The sequence below is a fragment of the Lycorma delicatula genome, chromosome 9 (assembly GCF_047948215.1).
Source record: "Lycorma delicatula isolate Av1 chromosome 9, ASM4794821v1, whole genome shotgun sequence".
Taxonomy (NCBI): domain Eukaryota; kingdom Metazoa; phylum Arthropoda; class Insecta; order Hemiptera; family Fulgoridae; genus Lycorma; species Lycorma delicatula.
In genome coordinates, this window is record NC_134463.1 from 52737283 (window position 1) to 52751128 (window position 13846).

At 27.5% G+C, this 13846-nt stretch overlaps 1 protein-coding gene across 3 annotated transcripts in view; it reads left to right on the plus strand.

Moving 5' to 3' along the window:
* Myo10A (unconventional myosin 10A) overlaps positions 1–13846 on the plus strand; it is a 765283-nt gene that overhangs the window by 324615 nt on the left and 426822 nt on the right. For all 3 annotated transcript variants that reach the window (XM_075375939.1, XM_075375938.1, XM_075375940.1), the window contains one exon: positions 5294–5379. In XM_075375939.1, coding sequence (XP_075232054.1) covers positions 5338–5379 — 42 coding nt within the window. In that variant the 5' untranslated portion in view covers positions 5294–5337. The remainder of the gene's footprint in view (positions 1–5293; positions 5380–13846) is intronic.

Here is a 13846-nt window from a genome sequence, read left to right on the forward strand (position 1 = left end):
ATTTTCACATTCAGCGGTCCATCTTTGTTATTTCTACTACATTTCATTACTTTTGTTTTGTTCTTGTTTATTTTCATGCGATAGTTCTGCCGTTTTCATGCGTAGGACTTCATCTATGCCGTTCATTGTTTCTTCTAAATCCTTTTTACTCTCGGCTAGAATTACTATATCATCAGCAAATCGTAGCATCTTTATCTTTTCACCTTGTACTGTTACTCCGAATCTAAATTGTTCTTTAACATCATTAACTGCTAGTTCCATGTAAAGATTAAAAAGTAACGGCGATAGGGAACATCCTTGTCGGACTCCCTTTCTTATTAGGGCTTCTTTCTTATGTTCTTCAATTGTTATTGTTGCTGTTTGGTTCCTGTACATGTTAGCAATTGTTCTTCTATCTCTGTATTTGAACCCTAATTTTTTTAAAATGCTGAACATTTTATTCCAGTCTACGTTATCGAAAGCCTTTTCTAGGTCTATAAACGCCAAGTATGTTGGTTTGTTTTTCTTTAATCTTCCTTCTACTATTAATCTGAGGCCTAAAATTGCTTCCCTTGTCCCTATACTTTTCCTGAAACCAAATTGGTCTTCTCCTAACACTTCTTCCACTCTCCTCTCAATTCTTCTGTATAAAATTCTAGTTAAGATTTTTGATGCATGACTAGTTAAACTAATTGTTTTGTATTCTTCACATTTATGTGCCCCTGCTTTCTTTGGTATCATAACTATAACACTTTTTTTGAAGTCTGATGGAAATTCCCCATTTTCATAAATATTACCCATCAGTTTGTATAATCTATCAATCGCTTCCTCACCTGCACTGCGCAGTAATTCTACAGGTATTCCGTCTATTCCAGGAGCCTTTCTGCCATTTAAATCTTTTAATGCTCTCTTAAAATTGATGTATATGCATTTAAAAAAAAAAATCATTGAAATTTGAAAAATCTCTTCATTGTCGAACTTCTTTTAATTCTCATCAGATTTTTATTATATAGAACTGCTATTCTTCATTAAATCTGGATATTTATTAATTGATTCACAGAACAAATTACGATAAAAGCAAACTATATTAGGGAAATTGTTTTGAAACACGAATATTATTTTGTCTATATGCAATAATAAAAACTAACAACAAACTTGTACTTTCTTGCCACTGGCTATTTATTCTTATACAATGGAAAAAAAATTATGCATGAAAAAGATTACCTAAGATTTATTTTTTGGGATGGAAGTAATTTATGATAGTTTTATTGTAAAATTATATGTTTAAAAAAACAGAAAAAAAAATTACTTTTATTTTCGTGTGTATTTTTATTTTTTCTGCTCCTCCTTCAAAATTACTATCCAATAAAATGTTTTGATTTGTCTACGTTTACTTTGTTAAATGGAAGAAACTAAAATAAATTCACTGGAAAATATACAACCAATAAAAAGTTACCTAAGATTTCTTTTTTGTTGTTTGTGTGTGGGGGGGGGGCTTGAATTATAATGAAATTTTATTGGAATATTATTTCTAAAATTTTATTATTTAAACTTTTAGTACTATTAAAAGTAAGTAAATAATTTTTGAAATAGGCCCAAACACCTTTTTTAGTCTATTTCTAATTGACTAAAAAAAGTTTTGAATAATTAAAAAATCAATCTATTTAAACTTTGATCGGCTTCCTTACCATCAATATTTCCCCCAAAGAATTTTTTTTTGGTTGCTTACTCTATTATTATGCCTAGAAATACATTTAAAAAAATCGGTCAAAAAATATGTAATTAAGAAGATAGCTATTTCGATTTTTTGGGAAGGGGAAATTTTGGGGGATAGATTTTCTTTAAAATGGTAAGGTAAGCATGCACGTATGTTCAGAACTTAATGTAAAGTGGGGATGTGTTTCCAAAATTTTTGAAAAAATTGACCACAAAAATCCAATACCCTTTGTAAAATTATATGTCTCCAGCGGGTAGGGGTCAATTCTGACCCCTACCCACTGGAGATATTAACCCCCAAACTTATACCAACAATTAGTGTTATATACACGAGTCTCTAAAAAAAATTTCTTCAAAATCGGTTTGTCTAGTCAAAAGTTATTGAACTTCAAACACGCGAACAAAAGTAATATTATACATGGACGTACAAACATTAATCCCCACCGCGTATTTTTTTGGGGGGGGATTCCTGGATCATGAAATGTCAAGAAATGCATGCAGAAATGAGAAATTCGAAAAGACATTACACAATTTTTTGATTGATTACCTATCTTTCTTTCAGTATAGCTCTAGAACTATGATGCCAGGAAAGTAAAAAGTAATGTTACCTTGTTTGAATACATTTTTAACCTTTCTTTTGATATCCGTGTGATATTTCAGACAAATTAGTTGGTATAAACAATACTTAAATCAAACCACTGATTTAAATCTCTTCATAAGTCTTGTATACTGTACATAATCTTTCTTGATAATTGAGCTATCAAGATTTGTACAGGAGATTGGTTTCTTAGAGAGGTAGTAACTTATATATATATATATTTATTTATTTATTTATTTATTATACATGAGGAAAAAAATAAAAAGATGAAATTTATAAAATGTCCGTTTAAAATAATTTTTTTTTTTGAAAAAATTATTGGATTATAAATTTTTATCGATTTTATATTTTTAATGATTCTTTTAAAAAAATTTTTAACTTTTTAGATTTCGAGTAAAAGAATATAAGAAATTCATTTTTTTGGATAAAATTGTTATCTTTATACGAAATTTTAAGCTAATTAGTTCTTTATTTAGATGTAATGAAACATATGTATAGATGTTGATTAATAAGGGATTTAAATTGTTTTTACCGATTTTTCGAAGAATAGTACAGTATTTCTTTTGATCGCACGTGTTATTGGGGTTGGAATCAAGTTTCCTTTGCGTTTTGAGTTCGAAAATACCATACAAATAAAACATAATTTCCTTTTATATATGTTACCGTGAAAGACTGAAATTAGAAAATTTCAACATTCTCCGGTGAATGTCGATATATACCATATTCGTCGATGGAAGAACGAAATATTTGCTTATATTATTACATATACATTCGGACCTTCGCCGGTAAATATCATCGAAAAACATAGATAAAGCTCTGGTGAAGGTCAAAACGATAAATGGAAATTTAAAAAAAATCACCCAATACCAATCTTTAAGGCAAACAAATTACTAGGACCTCGTAAAAAAAGAAATTTTAAATTTAATCCAAACATAACCTACGCTCACTTCGATCGCTAACCTGGTCTAATTAACGTTAAACATACAAATTATTTATGCCATTCTGTAACACTCTAGGCGATTAATAAATTCATTGCATTCAGCAGACATTGATAGTGAACGGTGAATAAAAATATTTTTATAAAAAAATTGAACAAAGAGAAAATCATCTGACCATTTTTTTGTATCGTTATTGTTCATCCGTATGGTGTTAACATATTTTGTATATCCTGACTGGTCTTTTAAATTTATAAACTGCTGAAAATTTAATTAAATCTTTTTATAAATGCGGTGAATTTCATTAATTCCCCCCCCCCCCAATGTTCTAGAATAACATTTATAATTTCTGTATTTAAGTGTCACGTGAGAATGAAGAGGAAACAGGTAAACGCAAGGTACAGGGAACTTCATTAGCTGCTACAGAGGAACTCAGGCCTCGCATTATCCAACAAGATCTTAATTTATAAGGCTATCCTGCGCCCAATCTGGACGTACGGTGTAGAATTGTGGGGAACGGCTAGTACTAGTAATGTGGAAATTATATAACGATTTCAGAACAAAGTAGCGAGGGTAATTGCCGAGGCGCCGTGGTTCACGCGGAATGATGAGATTCACGATTATCTGGAGCTTCCGTCGGTTCGTGAGATTCCACAACAGCGCAATATAAAATACCTGCAGATGCTTGAGAATCATGTAAACCACTTTGCAATTAATCTACTCGATAACAGCAGAGATGTCCGACGGTTGAAACGAGCCCATGTGCTCGACTTAGGGTCTGTGTAACAGTTTGGAATCTAACGCCGTCAAGTTTAATGGTGTCTTATCTAATTTCTTGTTACTTCTCTTTCTTTTTCTTTTTTATTTGTTATTAATGTTTATTTTGTGGACTATATGGTGTTGAAATTAATCGTTTGTGATTTATGACTGAGCTTGAATTTTCATGTTGGGCTTTAAGTTTATTTGCAATTATTTATTTTGGGGGTTCCTTAAGGACCTCCTTATCACGTGATTTTATCAGGAAACTTACTTATAGCTCTGCAAGAGAGCCAATTGATTTATAATTGTTATTGAGTAAAAAAAAATTTTAATAGATGAGGTTAGCGGTTGAAGCTATCGTTGGTAAAAATTTTGAAAATTTGATGAATATTGGTTGAGTCGTTATAAATACACTCACAACTGTGACTCACTGAATAAGCGTGTATGATAAATATACAAAAAAAAAGTCAACATAATCTCAAATTCAGGTTATGTTGTTTGTTGTCGACTTTAACTGAGGGTAACATGTGAGGTGAAAATCGGATGGAGCCAAGTCCGGGCTGTTTGGTGGGTGATCAAACATTTCTCTACGAAAACGCTGCAGGAACTTCTTTGTTACAGCTGCAGTGTGCGGCCGAACATTGTCATAGAGAATGACAATGCCTGCTGACAACATTCCTCTCCGCTTATTCTGAATTGCCCTTCGTAGACGTTGAAGATACCTTTTCACCTCTTTGTTCACATGAAACGCTGGCTAGGAGAACAACACTTTGACACAGACATCGAGCTGCAGACCAGCGTAGAAACATGGCTGAAAACGCAGGCGGCTTCGTTCTATGACGAGGGTATTGGAAAGTTGGTACCACGCTACGACAAATGTCTAAATCGGAGTGGCGACTATGTAGAGAAATAGCGTAACTATGTAAGTACTTGTTACAAATAAAAAGTTTTTTTTATTTTCACTGTGATTTTAATTTCGTGACTGATCGGACCTTGAAAAAAAAATAACCCTCGTAGTAAGGTGCAGTACTAACGTATACGCATGTTGGTAACTGTTTAAAAACAAAGTAATCTGTAATAATTATAAATTCCATTTTTTTGTGTTTTTTTTTAGTTTTATTTTATTGGTGTTATGCACCTTATATCAAAAAATTTGTGTATTATAAAGGTAGTAATAAAACTGATATTTTTTTATTATAATCAATTCAATTACATCCTATTTTAAAGATTTATATCACTAATATATTTTATTTTTGAATTTTTTAAATCATTGTTATCAATATTAATTACTGTTTTTTTATTTCAGTTTAAAGAAAAATGTGGGAAGCGAACTGAGAAATAAACAGAAAAATGGCAAGTTCACCACCGTTGGTGCTGAGTGATTTGGAAAAGGTACGTTTGTAAAAATAATTTACAATAGAAAATTTTTTTAACTTTATAAGACTAGTATTTTGAATTTTTTTTGAAATTATTTAATGTACTATTAAAAAGTTCAATTTTCTGATTCTTTTAATTTGAAAAATGTTCTTGAATCCTTTATTACTTATTAAATATCTTCCTGTTCCAATCAGCCAGTCAAAATAATGAAGTGGTAATTTATAAAAAAATTACTTATATAATTAATAAACTGAATATGACAAAAAATTCGTGTAGAGTTGTTCTTCCCTGACTTCTACGGTGTCTCGATCTCTAAAAAAAAAATAATATGACAGAAAAATATAAACAATATATTTTTCTGTCTTCTAAAAAAATTACGAAACATTTCTATTAAAATCTTTTTCCATTGCAACGCCCAAATCTACGACCAATTTCTGACTGTTAAACCACCTGTTCCCTAAAATTTGAATTTTATGAAAACCTTATGTGCGGATCGTATATAGCTAACTGTTACCTAGACAAACTATTACTATTACCAGGATAAACCATTTTTTTTAAACAGTAACAGGTAAATTTCATTTAAATGTAAATTTGTAAAAAAATTACGAAAACTTGAGTGAATTAAATTTATTTTTTATGATATATTTTCAAAGTTTTAAAACAAAATACAAAATTCAAATCGCCTTTGGTTGAGATGTATTACGGAAATGATTCTCATTCTATAACCTGATGATAAATTGACTAAGTTTATATATATATATATATAGACCTATAAAATATGTGCTATAAAATATACAGGAAAAGTTTATGTATGTATACGTGAGAGAGAGAGAGTGTGTGTGTGTGTGTGTGCAAGATTTTAAAAATATATGAGAACCCTCAGATAAATATTCATTTTTTTAGCAGATAAAAACAAAATTCAGCTATTGTTCCTATTTGAAAAATATTTAATATTTGATTTGAGGACATTACAACCCAAGACACCGTGGGGGAATAACTTAAAAACGTAGGTAATGAAATGCGTAGGATTGCGTCAAATAATTTTAAATAGCATTGAAAAACAAACGTTTTAATATAAAAAACTTGTACTACACCCCAAGCAGGGTTCTCACACTAAAAACTAAGTCGTTTTGATTTTCTTTCTGTAAATGATAAGACTATTTTTTGGTGTTTTATTTTCTTTTTATATTTTCAACTTTATCAATGTCATTTGGTCCACTGATCTTTGTGTATACTTATATATGTATATTATTTATATATATAATGACACGCAGAGAGGAGTTTCTGTAGATGTAAGAGGAGAACTGTATATATATATATTTATAACATATATACGTATACACATACAGTTCTTTGAATGGTTTCAATGAAAACTCCTCTCTGCATGTCATTTTTTTACGCATATTTACTTATGTTATCAGTAAAATGGAACCGATTGTAAATGAAACATTCCGGCAAAAAAATAAAGTTGAAGAATTATTTAAGACGTACTGTTGACCACTTATAAATAACTGAAATAAACATTAAATGATCTAAATTTCGGTGGTTTATTATAGTCTCAAAGTTTTTGTGTCATACCTTTTTGTTTTGCAGTGCCCTTTAAAATAATAGTGTCACAAACCTTTTGTTTCCGTTTAAAATGTTTGAGTTGCTCACCTCTTAAAAGGATCGCTGGATGTTTGTGGTGCTGTGGTTTCATTGCAAAAAATATGTCGTTTTGAAGTAAGAGTATTAACATTTGAAAGGTTATTTATTTGTTGCCATACTTTATTAACACCATGCACATCATATTTTGTAAATATATTTTAGCGATTTTTTAATGATTTGTAATTTTTTTTTCTGATTGATTTCCGAACGAGTGTCAGTTTGTAACAAACATCCGGAAAATTAATCTTTTTTTTTAATTGCAAGAATGTAGAAATTAAATCATTTGCCGTTTTTTTATGCTTAAAGTTGTAGGTTTAACAAAAAAATAAAGTAAAATAAGCGATAAATAAAAGAGAAGAAAGTTTTTTTATAATAATGCAAGGTATAATTTTTCTTCAAGAATTTTTAAGCCGCTAAAAAAATGTATAATTTGTATATAATGTTCCATATGTTCCTTAAAAACTTGTAATGTATTGGATTAAAATTAATAATTAAAAAAATTCTCTTTCGTCCATATATGTATTAGTAACATACTTGAAATATATATAGCATTAAAATAAATGATAAAAAATATTTTAATTGCTATTTTATGTTTGTAAAAGTAACGCTTTAAAAATGTTATTTCAGTAAAATTTTTTTTTTCTTTATTGATTGTTTCACTTGACATAAAAAAGTTACATATACATTATAAAACAGCTTTATTATCAGGTAAATAAAAAAATCCAACTGTGGCTCACCTGATTTGGTATTTGTTCCATGTTTTACCGTGAGATAGCGCCTGTTGTGTTATTTCTTCGTTGTACGTGTGTATAAAATATAGTATAACCGGCGCCTGTGTAATATGTTTGTATTCAAGATATAAATACTTATTTAACCTCATAGGTTGCGTTGTATGCTTACCTAAAAGCCATTTATTTATTATTTTATGTTATGTTTTTATGTAAGAAATATAAAATATAATTTTATATTCTTCTTTGCGTTATAAATTGTATTTCTTTAAAAGATCTTATTAAATCTAATCACTGATAAATTCACCATTTACTTATTATATTGTTTAAGATTGTTCAAAAAAATTATAATATTTTTTCATAACTAAAGTAAATAAAAAATAAATGAGATTTTTTAGTTTCAATTTCATTTTTTTTGGATGCATGCTGCTATATCAGCTGCAGCTACAACGGATAAGTATATAGATCGGTCAAAATTAAAAAAAAAAATTATTTTGTTTAAGTTTTTTCCTTAGACATTTTTTTAATTTAAAAAATAAAATTAATATATTGTAAATCTATGAAATTTATTTATGGCTCCGTTTCATAAAGGAATCCATTACTCCCAAGTCAAAATTCGATTGCTTATTCCAAGTCAAAAAAATTATTCCATTGCTCCTAAATAAAAAAAAAATTATTTTGTCAGACGAACATTTTTGTGTATATGCATACGTATGTGTGTGTGTTGGCCTGTGTTTGGTCTTATAACTCCGGACTCGTTGACCGATTTTCTTCAAACTTTGTGTAAAGGTTCTACCTTCAGGAGAAAAAATGTGTTAATTTTGAAAAAGTTGGAAAAAGGAGTGGGTCGCCTGTTTTGGCCGAAATAGAATTTCAAATTTTTACCGGGTTACTTAAGAAAAAACTTTTTCTGAAAATTTGAAGATTTTTTTTATCAGATCACAAATTACCAAAACTTTTTATTTAATATTCACCTTCTATTTCAAAAAAAAAAAAACAATATATTTTTTCTTTTTTACCTATAACTTACTTCAAAAAAGGAATCAATAAGAGTTTTTTGCATCTACCTTTTCTACATCAATAGATCTTCAAACCATTATAAATATATTTTCCACATCCAAATGCTGTGGTAACAAGAAATATTTTATTAATTATAAAACGTTTTTTAAATTTGTCTCCCAAATTACACATTGAATTTAAAATATGTTAATCTTAATTTTTTGATACCACTTTCTCTTTAGTATTTCTTGAAAATAAATATTTAGCTAAAGATTTTCACTCTCTTCCTAGAAAATTATAATTTTGTTTATTTAAAATTATTACTGTATCATTGTGTTTTTGAAAAATATTTTTAAAACGTTCTTTGTTTAATTTATTATAACCTTGTAGGGATTATTTTCTTAAGAATTAATTTTAGGAGAACGCTCCCCCTCTTGTGACGGGAGCCCCAAAAATAAATAAAATTTGTCTCTATTTTAATGATCAAAATGTATTTTGTTTAAAAATAATATCTCTAAAACAACCTAATACCCTTCCTCTGAATCGGGATCTCAAAATTAAAAAAAAAAAAAAACATTTGATGTGGACACCACAATATTTCGTTTACGCCTATTAAATTAGATACACTTTTTTTTAAATGGATAGTACATAAAATTTTATTTCATTATTAACTTCTGATATTTTTTCATTTTTATTTTTTTATTGTAATTGATGAACTATTATTTATCGTATTTTTTACAATCAGAGGTTAATAATTATTAATAAAACAATACATTGAAATTAAAAAAAAAGTTAAATAGAAGGAGATGAAGTCGAATTTGAACCGATTTGCCTTCCCCTTGTAAGGTCTAATCTAATCTAATATCTGATATTATCATATCTTTATATCTTACCTGATAATCTTACATCGGATAAATGTCTGATATAATCTAATATTTCATTAATTAAAATTTTATTTCACTATAACTTAGGAACCAATGAAATTAATACCACTTATGATAGAACATTGAAAAGCTTTTAATGAGGACTAATTACTGCAGTTAAGAAAAATTCCAAATGCAAGTTTTTTTGGATTTTAGGATTTTTTGGAAACTTTTGGTTCATTCGATTGCAATCAAATGGGGAGGTTCCCAGTTAGATGTTATAGCAGCCCTAAATCCAAAATTTCAAAATTCTACGGCTAATCGTTTTTGAGTTACGCGAGATATATACGTACGTACAGACGTCACGCCGAAACTAGTCAAAATAGATTCAGGGATGGTCAAAATGGATACTTCCGTTGAAATCTTATTCCTCAAAATGGTGGATTACGAATCACGCCGCTATGTAGCAGCACTTAACTACGCCTTTGAATTTAGAATGATCTCATACAAAAACTATGTACTAATGTACTAGAAATAATTAATAAAATTTAAAAGAAAATGTAGTACAATTTGTTTTAATAGTAGTCATTTATTAAATAACGAATAATCATAAGAACTGTATTACTATTTCTGTAATTGTAATATTTATAAATTAAATCGGGCCGGTAAAAGTTTTGTAACAAATTTTTCTATTTTTTGCTTATTTTATGCAATGCTGAAACATTGTTTATTATCTGTTGTTGAATATCTATTGTCTATTACATATATTTAACGTTATTTTTTATAAACAAAATTCTAAATTAATAACAGATTTTGATAATAGGAGTGTAGTGTCTCTTACCTTTTTTGATAACAGTACCATTTTGTTAAAAACAATTTTATTTATATTACAGAAATTTTTGTTTATTGAGCGGAAGAAATGATATCTGCGAGACTCTTACCGTACGGTTTACAATTTTATTATAATTTGTTTGGTATAGAATACGTCACTATAAGATAAAAGTAGATTTACGTTAAAGTCCCTGTTAATTATTTAACATTTAAATACCAAGTGAAATAATATTAATGTTTATATATTAAATAAAAAAATTACTACAAAATAATTCCCTATTAAAAATTATTTTTATTATACGTTTTATACGTTGAACAGGATAAAATAAAGCAAGTTAAACATATCTTTAATTATTATTTATTTTCCTCAAATAATCTAAACAAACGTTATCTGTAGAACCATTTAATAATAAATTACAAAATTATTTATTTACATAAAAAGTATTAATCTATCAGTTGGAAATTTGAATATAATTTTATGATTTAACTGGTACGAGTATTATGAAATTGACTTTAAAATTCTTGTCTAAAAAAAATAAAAGAACTAAAATAAAACTTCTTAAAAAAGTTTTTTCCATAATCTATATCGATTTGGTAACTTATATTTCTACTTATAATATTCAACAGGTTAAGCTCTACTTATACTTCCATACTTTTTCCTTGGTCATTTTCCAATTTCATCCCAATCTAACATCTTAATGTTGTTCTTTCTATTCTCATTTCCAGCTCAAAATTTCGTGATAAAATAATTAAATTTTTCCCTTAATTTGGATCCAGAGAGTTACAGTCAGACTTAATTTTACCAAAGGTGCAGAAATCAGGGCAAACTCTTAATTTCCGAACCTATGAGTATATATATATATATATATATATATATATATGTGTGTGTATCTGTGCGCGCGCGTGTGTGTGTGCGCGTGTGAGCGTGTGCGCTAATGAAGATGTTTCGGCTAGATTGAAGCTAATTAATCTGACCTAACGTTTTCAGTCTCTTGTCTCTTGTTACTGTTTTGCTATCTACGTAATTACTTAATATAATCTCACTATTTCTAGATTGATTAACTTTATACTGAATTTTTTAAATCTGTGAAGAAGCTCTCCTACCAAGTTGTATTATTTTTATACTTTTTATAAGATTCATTTCTGATTTTTAAATTTTAATTTTTTATTTATCAATCTTTTATTATTCTTTCTCTTGGTATAGTGATATAATTTAATTAATCTGCTGAATTATAAGACACATTCTGTACCGCGTAGTTGTTTAACGCATTAAAAACTAATTTTTGTAAAAAATACAATTTATATATAATTAAATTAAAAATATATGTATAAATAAAGAATTATCTTCATTAACTAAACTATAACTTATATAGTAATGAAACAGTTGTACATTTTTAATTAAACCGGTTTTTAAGATCTTTTTAATAAGGTATTAATGAAATTAATTTATAACTTTGAAAACAGTATTAACAAAAATATGTAAAAATTACTTTCACAAAAAAAAAATTGAAGAAATTACTTTAAAAAATTTCTTTGAATTTTCCCTTTCTTGAAAATGATTTTAAAAACTATGCTAATTTATTTTTATTCTAACACGTATACCTCAAAAACATTTTTATCCGTGTAATCTTGTTACTACTTTCATGTTGTGTTACTTAATTTAAAGGAGATTTTTCTCTGTGTAATGTTTTTCTTATCCCCTTATATAAAACAACATGGACATGACATTCTCTATTTTCTTTTAAATTTCTTTTTGTTTTTCTTAATAATCTTCGTCAATTGAATCACTTCATTTTATTTTTCTTTCTTTGTTCATCTTCTTCAACTTTTTTATGCTGTTAACTTTTGACGCTGCTGCTGTCTGTGGTATTTGTTAAAAAAAACTCACAATTTTCGTTCAAGTTTATACAATATAAATGGTTTATTATTATTATTATTATTCCTATTAATAAATTATACCTTATTTTTTTCAAATAAAATAACAAGTTAAAGCTAACATTTTAATACTTATTTTTTACTTTCTACATCTAAATTAATGGAGTACATCCATTATTTCAACAGAATACTAGAGCACTTCTATTTCCTACTGTTTCCAGCTAAATCGTTTCTCACTAAAACCATAAGCACAGAAAGACTGTTTAGTATTACATGGTAATACTAAATACATGGTAATTAATCACACATCTCAGAATGGTCGACCTGAGACTGTTACACTTCACTTACATTCATGCATATCATCCTCATTCATCCTCTGAAGTAATACCAGAGGTAATTCCGGAGGCTAAATAGGGGAAAAAAGTATTACATGGTGAACTAATAAAACGGGTATTTCCTGTTCTATAAAATTAAATTCTGCTAAAAAATTAATCCCCAAATTCAATGCAAATTATTTAGTAAAAAATATTTTAAGAATACCCTTAAATTTATATTTTTACTCCCTTGCTCGAAGTGAAAAAAACTATTGTGATCGCGAAAAATATCGTTTTTTTTCAGATTTCAACGGAAATATCCATTTTGACGATCCCTGAATCCATTTTGACTAGTTTTGGCGTGACGTCTCTACGTGCGTACATATGTATTTGCATAACTCAAAAACGATTAGTCGCAGGTTGTTGAAATTTTGGCTTTAGGGCTGTTGTAACATCTAGTTGTGAACCTCCTATTTTTATTGCAATCAACTGATCCAAAAGTGTCCAAAAAAAGCCCAAAATCCAAATTTTTTTGATTTTGGACTTTATCTTAATTGCAGTAATAAGTCCTCCTTGAGAGCTTTTCAATGATATTCATAAGTGGTACTTATTTTTACTGGTTCCAGAGTTATAACCAAATAGAATTTTAAATAATAAAATATTTGGAACATACAAGGAAAAGACACATCGGTTCGAATCAGACTTTTCCTTTTTTTATTCATTTTTTTAAATTTAAATATATTGATTTTTATAATAATTATTAACCTCTGATTGTAAAAATTATTATAATATAATTTAATAATTACAAAAAAGAAAAAATCATAAATTATTAGTGAAATAAAATTTTATATACTTTTAAAAATGGGTGTATGTAATTTAATAGGCGTACAAGGAAGTCATGTGGTGTCCAAATTAGATTTTTATTTTAATATTTAAATGTCAATAATTAAAGTTAATTAAAAATTTCTTTTAAAATTATTATTAAAATTTATTCTATTATTTATTTTATTATTATTCTTTATTTTAAAATTATTTTCTGTTTAAAAAATATATAAATTATTGTACATAATTCAAAAGTTTATTTAAAAAAATAATTATCTTAAAATAATTATAATTACGTATTTTATTATAATACTAATTTCTCATGTTATGCTTGATGTCATTTTAATATAAATTTTTATTATTAAATTATTTAAATTAATAGTCGTAAATATTTTAGTTAAGT